At 40.9% G+C, this 8,047-nt stretch overlaps 1 protein-coding gene across 1 annotated transcript; it reads right to left on the reverse strand.

Annotated features, from left to right (window-relative positions):
• Positions 1-1,216: 1,216 nt before the first annotated feature.
• Positions 1,217-6,868, reverse strand: LOC148031102 (pentatricopeptide repeat-containing protein DOT4, chloroplastic-like). The gene has a single exon (XM_087684627.1). The coding sequence runs from the start codon at positions 6,603-6,605 to the stop codon at positions 4,470-4,472; it is 2,136 nt and encodes a 711-aa protein (XP_087540753.1). The 5' UTR covers positions 6,606-6,868; the 3' UTR covers positions 1,217-4,469.
• Between the last annotated feature and the right edge of the window lie 1,179 nt (positions 6,869-8,047).

Raw genomic sequence — 8,047 nt, forward strand, 5'->3', positions numbered from 1 at the left:
AGTTACCATTCAGAAAGGCATTTTTTACATCCATTTGCCATAACTTCCAACCTTTAGTTACTGCCAATGCAATGACTATTTTGACTATTGCTATTTTAGCTACAAGACTGAAAGTCTCCTCATAGTCAAAGGCCATACTACTGTGCATACCCTTTTGCAACCAGCCTAGCCTTATAGCATTCCAATGATCCATCCAACTTGCATTTAATCTTGTACATCCATTGGCAGCCAATGGGGACAGTGCCTTCACGCAACTGAACCAAATCCCATGTTCCATTTTCAACCAAAGCTGAATACTCTTCGTCCATGGCAACACACCAGTTCTCATCTGCAATTACCTCATCAAGCTAGTAGGTTCTTTGAAACCTGTCACCTAAGCCATATAGGCATAATGACGGGCTAAATATCCAATGTATGTGTGTTTGTTAAATGGTCTTCTAACCCTCTTAGATCTCAACTGTGGCTCATTCTAAGCTTGTCTCTCATGAGGCGGTACATACCGATTCTGCCTTGCACCAGGCGTCATAAAAAAAAGAATCCTTAACTCACTGTCCAAGCTATCATTGCTAAACGACTCATAACCTGTAGTAAGTGAACCTGTTACATCCTCAAACATCTTTTCTTTTCCATTATCCAATCTCCCCCTCACTAACATGTCTGTGTTAGTGGACGTAGAAATGCAATTCCGCAACCGTCCTGACCAAGGACTCACTATAGATGGCACATCACCTGTCGGACCACTCATAGATGTACTAACTACAGGGGTATTTTCAGCATTACTTGTGTTGGCTGATCCGTCAGTACCCACTGCAACTAGATTTCCATACCAAGAGGCCAACTCGTCAAAGACATCTCTGCTTATTAATGTCGCATGAGTAGATGGCACATAGCATTTATAAGCTTTCATGTCCTATGCATAACCCAAAAACACACTCTTGACAACTTTGGGATCCAATTTCTTTCTCTTTTCATCAGGAATATGCACGTACGTAATGCAACCAAAGATCTTTAAGTGCCTAATGTCATGCTTATGACCATATAACCTCTCATAAGGTGTTATATCATGAATCCCTACTGTAGGGGTTCTATTCAGCACATATACAGAAGTCACCACTGCTTCAACCCAATAAGCATTAGGCAAACACTTTTCATTCAGCATAGCTCTAGCTGACTCCATCAATACCCTATTTTTCCTCTCTGCTACACTATTTTGCTGTAGTGTATAGCTGCAAGTAAGCTGTCTTCTGATCCCATACTTTGCAAGATATCTGTCAAACTCCCATAAGACATTCTCCGCCTCCATCTGACGTAAACAAAGAAATATAGCAACCCAACTCATTTTCAGCATGCTTCTTGAAATCTCTGAATGCATCAACCACTTCATCTTTATGTTTCAATATGTACAACCAAATGTACCTGCTAAAATCATCAATGAATAATACATAGTAACGAGCACCACCAAATGAAGCATTATGCGACAGACTCCAAACATCAGAGTACACTAACTACAAAGGTCTCGAACTATTCTTGACATGCTTCATAAAGGAAAACCTTACCTGCTTTCCAAATTGACATGTGAGATATACATGGCCAAAGTCATTATACTTGAATTTGGACAATCCAAGTACCACTTCCTTCTGCTGCATAGATTTCAACTTTTGAACATTAACATGGCCAATCCTCTTATACCAAATCTCAACATTCCGTATAGCACCCTCATCATGTGCAAACATGGCTGCCTTAAGTTCCCGAATGGATACGTCCAAGGCAAACATCTTGCCATCCCTTCTGTCTTTGACAATTAATTTGCAACCATTACCGTATTTTTCAATAAGCCATCCATCTTTATTGAATCTAACCTACAGGTTTTGTTCTGCCATCAATCCCACTGACAAGATTTTCGTAGTTATTGACGGTACATGCAATACATCATGCTGGCTCTTTTTCTTACCATCAAACATCATCAATAGAACAACTCCTGTGTGTTGAATGTCATGCTAGGTGTCATCCCCAATACAAACATAACCATGTGAACCTGCAACCAACTCATCAAACCACTCTCCATGGGATGTCATATGGGCCTCTAGTCAATGTACCATCTCTCATCTCTGTTCTACCTAGATGTATTTTTGGACACATGTTGCATGGCAAACAATCTATCACCCTGATCATCATGAGCACTACTAGATGATACATAATTCCCATGTCTTCCTTTAGCTTTCATATTTGCATGTTTCTTACGACAAACCTTGGCAATGTGCCCATATCTACCGCAGTAATTACAGTCTTTATCCCTGTTGGATTGATCATTTAACTGCCATGATTCACCACCTCTCATACGGGGTGATCTAACTTCAAAATGAAAAACTTTTCACCAACTTCTCACCAACAATCTAGGTAATGTTATCAGTGCCTTGTGCATTTGCCATGTTGCAATAGACAATGTCTGACTACCTGCAAGCCAACAAGTCTCACTGACCAACTACAGTCCTTAATTGTTCATGACAATTTTCTGCAACAATTTCACTATTAAAACCAAGGTATTTCAGCCCATCAACATCTCAAAACCATCCACAAACATGTGATATAACCCGTAGGTACATCCGTCAATACATAGACCATATAGTTTCTGTATACTTTGTATCATGCAACCTTACTATCAAAGTACATACATGCAGTCTGAAATCTGTAAGCTGTCAATGACCAGCAGTTGATTCAAAGCTAAAACTGAGATGTATACATGTCATACATGCTCCAAAACCTCCAGAATATCTACTAGTACATATATGGTTCCATACATGATCATTCGGACACATATCAATGTATATACATCAAGTACAAGTGTCAAATATCTTGCCTACAAGTTGTAGTCGGCAAATACTCAGTAAAACAAAGTTTATCCAGCTCCAAAATGTTTTCAAATCACTTCATACATTTGCTTCAGTGTATCAGGGTCAATACATGACCATACATATAACCATAGACACTCTGTCTTCAAAAAGCAGTCATAGATTGCATTTACAGTTTGCACCCAGCCAAGACAATGTAACTGCATTAATTTCCAGCTCCAAACTTCAGTTTTTAGTAGTATTTAATGCTTGTCTTAGTCCTCCAGACATTCAGTAGACATATCCCAAGTCATACATTTGACATGAACCAAGCAATGTCATGTAATGCTTCAAATGTAAAGAATGCTTGCTGTCTACAAATTCATGAAAGTTTTCCAACCAAGTAAATGCTTCTAGATTTGAGTGTTTTTGTCAACAAACTTCAGCCCATAAGCATGACAACCAATGTACATGTCTCCCTGAGCATACCTATGCTCTAATGAAGTCTTCCAGACAAGTCCAAGAGCTCCAAACCCTTTCCAATGTAAAGCATATGCCATATATACCCTGTATACAGCAGTTCAAGACTGTTTCCAGGTCTGCAATTCACTATTACAGCTCAATGGAGAGCTCAATAGGAAAGCATTTGTGTCAAGATCCCATCAAAGACCTTCTAAGATGGTTTTCCAAGCATTAGAGAGCTTCAATAGGCCTTCATTGTGTTCTGCCCAGCCACAACAGCTTGCATTGACAGCAGGCGCAAGCACGCAGGTAGGGGCTGCTACAACAGCAGCAGATCTTGGTTGTTCTAATGCTTGATGTGCACTTTATTGCACCCAAATCAGACCTCCAAATGCTCTAGACAACCCATAAACAACCACTTGACCAATGGGAACCACAATGAACCAATGCATACCTTTCCAATGAACAATGGCAGCCTCCCTGTCTTCGGAGAACCCTCGATCTTCACTTTCTTTAGGTCTTTTTCACTGTCTCCTGCTCCAAAGAGCCCACCTAGCATGGCTCTAATACCATATTGGAAGAGAGGAAGAGACAGAGAGTGGAGCATAACCCATGAGCATTAGCTCATCTTCTTCTTCTTTATTATTCCATTACTCAACTACCAACTAAAAGTGAGACTTACACTAGGTTTTACTAACCATCATCTAAATATGGTTAGATCAAGTCTACACCAACTTATTCAATGACACACACATGTACAACTGTATCCAGCTAATGTCGATAAGTCACACAGACATACAAAGAGACAGGGTGGAGCTTGATTTCTAACAACATTTAGTGGCAAAATTTTGGTATCTAAAACCAAATACCTGCAAATACAACCCATTTCAACTCAATACACTCCCATTTTCCACCTTAGCCATAATCAAGGGAGGCACAGCTTGTCAGAGTGTGGATATAGAGGAAGTACAGGTGTTGGTACCTGAGTTCATTTGTCAATACAATACAATTCCTGGTTAGCTCTATCCCATTCCTTCTAAACTCGTTATGAAATTTTCCAGCATCAGATAGCATACCAGGCAATGACAAATGGGTAAGAATACCGTTCATCATTTCTGTTCTGAATAAATTGGGAGAGAAATTTGCATCCCCTTGGAAGCCCCATAATATTGACATAACCTACCAGGATGCTGCTTCCTGCAGACTGCCAGACTCTGATTTCCAAACTTTATCCACATCAGGCACATGCCCTTTCTCTTCCATTTGTTGATTCAATATATCTAGCAATTCTGAGATCTCTGCACAATGTTGAGTGCTGCCAACCACAAACTCATGGACTCTGTTGTTGATCTTGATGGAAGCACTTGCTGGTGTTTTCATTGCACCTGCATGTGTTCTCATGTCTTCAATCTTTTTGACATCATCCCACCTTCCTTTACTTGCATAAATGTCTCCCATAAGCACATATGAAGCCGCACATTCTGGATTCATCATGACAAGCTGCTTAAAACATACAAAACCTAATTCAATTTCCATATGAGTCTTGCAGGCACTCAGTAAAGCTCGCCACATATCCATAGAGGGAGAGCATGGCATACTTTTAATGAGTCTCTCAGCCTTGTATAAGTGTCCTGCTCGTGCAAGAAGATCTACCATGCAATTAAAATGGTCTAAGGTAGGCACTATGTTGAATTCTCTAATCATCGTCTCAAAGAACTCCTGACCCTTATCTGCAAGGCTAGCATGACTGCAAGCATTAAGGAGACATGTAAATGTAATAGAGTCCGGTTTTACACCCTTCTCTTGCATTTCCTTGAAAACTTTAATCGCCGCTTTACCCTCATGATTCATGCCATATCCTTTTATCAAAGCGTTGCATGATGCAACATCTTGAATTTGCAACTCATTGAAGACTTCTCTTGCATCTGCAAGATAGCCAAGTTTGGCATACATGTCCACCAACATGCCACCAACAGAAAGCTCCCTTTCAAAACCGAACTGCATAATCTGTGTGTGCAGTTCTTGCCCTTTGTCTATGGCTCCAACATTACCACACGCTCTCATTGCAGAGACAAATGTAGTAGCACTTTGAGAGATACCCTCATTGGGCATCTGTTCAAACCAGTTCAGTGCTTCCTCACTAGGCCCATGTTCAGCATATCCTGCAATCAGTGCATTCCATGCTACAGCATCTCGAACTGAAAGTTCATCAAAAACCTTTTGTGCTTCTGAAAGAGAGCCACACTTCGCATACATGTCAATCAGAGTACTGCCAACAAAAAGATCTTGAACAAGCTCCTTTCGTGTAGCCTCTCTATGTATTTCTCGTCCCCTATCTAAAGCTCCAGTGCTGGTACAAGACTTGATGACACAAGCAAAGATGGTCGCGTCTGGAGACATACCATCAAGCTGCATCCTCATGAAACAATCTAGTGCTTCTTGAGCAAGTCCATGTTCACCATATCCTGTAATAAGAGCTGTCCAAGAGACAACATCTCTAGATGGCAGCTCCTCCAAAACATCCGATGCCTCTATAAATAGTCCACATTTTGCATACATATCAATTAAGGTGTTACCAATAAGTGGATCTTTCTCAAATCCCTTTTGTAGGATAGCAATATGGTTCCTTTTACCTTCTTCATTGGCTCTTATGTTGCCACAAGCTCTTAAGATGCAGATGAATGTGACTGGATCTGGAGAAAGACCTTCCCACTTCATCTGTTCAAAATATATCAATGCTTCCTGAGACTGCTCATTGTCCACATATGCTGCAAACAGTGCACTCCACAGCACGATGTTTCGATCCGGAAGTTTGTCAAAGACATGCCGTGCCTCTAATAGCGCACCACATTTGGCATACATGTCCACGAGAATGCTCCCAACATACAGATCACGCTCAATGCCCTCACAAGCAACCCATGCATGAATTTCTTTGCCTCTCTCCATGTATTTAAGTCTGGTACAAGCTTTCAAGAAAGCTACATGGGTATGAGTACTGGGCATCAAATTTTCCTTCTGCATCTCCTGGTACAAGCTCAAAGCACAAGCAGCATCTCCAGACTGAATAGACGCTAACATAAGGGATGTCCATGAATGCACATTTGGCTCAACTACTGTATTGAAAACCTTTCTACCATGTGTGATGCTTCTGCATTCAACAAACAACTGAATTAGGCGATTCCCAATAAGCTTATGCCATTCCAGCCCAGCCGAGCACGCTTCGACATGCAATCGACTGGCGTATAGAAGCTCTTTCTTCTTCCTGCACTTCTCCAAAAGGACCAGGAAGTTGTCAACAGAGAGCAATTCCACCATGCCATCTGCACAGATGGTGCAGGTATCATTCCTTCTCAATTCCAAACGGCATGGCAAGCATGATGCCAGAGCGATTTGCGACAACAGAGGGATTTATGACGGAGAGGACAGTCTGTGCAACCTCACATATTATACTATATATATATATATATATATATATATATATTTCTCTCTCTCTCTCCGCGCAAGCTCAAACAATTCTCTCTCTCTCTCACAGACATCTTGGGATTGTTCCCACCATGTGAAAATACTTCTTCTTCTCACTTCGAATGTTCCCACCACGTAAAAATTGTTATTCTTCTCTCACTTTTTCTCATAACGAAGTGGCTACCTTAGTGCTAAGCCACTTTATTTTATTAACCCACTCATCAAGCCTCAAACCTCTTCTTTTTTTACACCTATAATAAATGACCACACGAAATATAGGAGTTAATAAACCCAAGACCTTCTGATGAGCACGCACTCAACTTAACCACCTAAGCTATACCTGCTCTCTCTCTCTCTCTCTCTCTCTCTCTCTCTCTCTCTCTCTCTCTCTCTCTCTCGTGCATGTGCCAAAGAACAAGGCAATGTAATTGCAAAGGGCCTCCCTAAGTTAAGAGGGGATGTTTAAGGTGTAAGGCAAAACAAAATAAATTGTGTTGTGATGTGCAAGGAAATGTGATGGGTAAGGGTAAATCTTTGCTTTTTGAAGTTTCAATATTTTGATGTAAAAGAGACCCTTAGCCCCATGACCTACAAGTTGCATAGAAAGAGAATATGGCTACTATAATGATGTCATTTCACAAAATGATGGAGACAAAGAGAGTGTGCCATCTCACAAAACATTGGGGAGGGAATGGGTCAACTTGAGCGATGTTGAGGAGAGCTCTAAGAGAGAGCGTGAAAAACTATATGTCCCGTTTAGCAGTAGGTGAAGTGTGGCTCTAGTGTCATAGTGGAGGACCAGAAGCTCTACTTATGGTTTGCTCCTATACTAGATGCATGATCCAGAGTAAGAGGTAGGGAAACAATGGGAGAGCCCCCAAAGGCCAAAAAGCTAGTAATGGAGATATAATGGTAGAGTCATACACACACCATGTTAAAGGTAAGAAGTTGGGCCTACATGTTCATTTTCAAGCAATGGCGTTAGAATGTAAAAGAAGCATGGTGCTAGTTGTGGCAAGCAAATCCACGACGTAAGAAGGGCATCGAGTATGTGTACATTAGGCATTATGATTTTGCTATTATTGGTGTTTTTCTTTACTTCATGGGCTGAGTCCCCATGGAGGATGAGTTTTCCAAATGGTTCACTAGAACATACTGGACGCATTGGAGTCTTCACTACTATAGGTTCATTAGCAAAGGTTTTATTCATGCGTTTGTTGGATGCTCTATGGAGAGGGATTGGAACCTATCTTGTTCAACATACTATAGGTGCAACTCCATACATATTCTAATAT

The sequence above is a fragment of the Lygodium microphyllum genome, chromosome 9 (genome assembly GCF_053477565.2).
Source record: "Lygodium microphyllum isolate KBCC chromosome 9, Lygodium_microphyllum_v1.1.10, whole genome shotgun sequence".
NCBI lineage: Eukaryota > Viridiplantae > Streptophyta > Polypodiopsida > Schizaeales > Lygodiaceae > Lygodium > Lygodium microphyllum.

Bases quoted from the DNA above. Each gene is read 5' to 3' on its own strand.
- LOC148031102 (XM_087684627.1), bottom strand. From the start codon at position 6,605: ATGGTGGAATTGCTCTCTGTTGACAACTTCCTGGTCCTTTTGGAGAAG.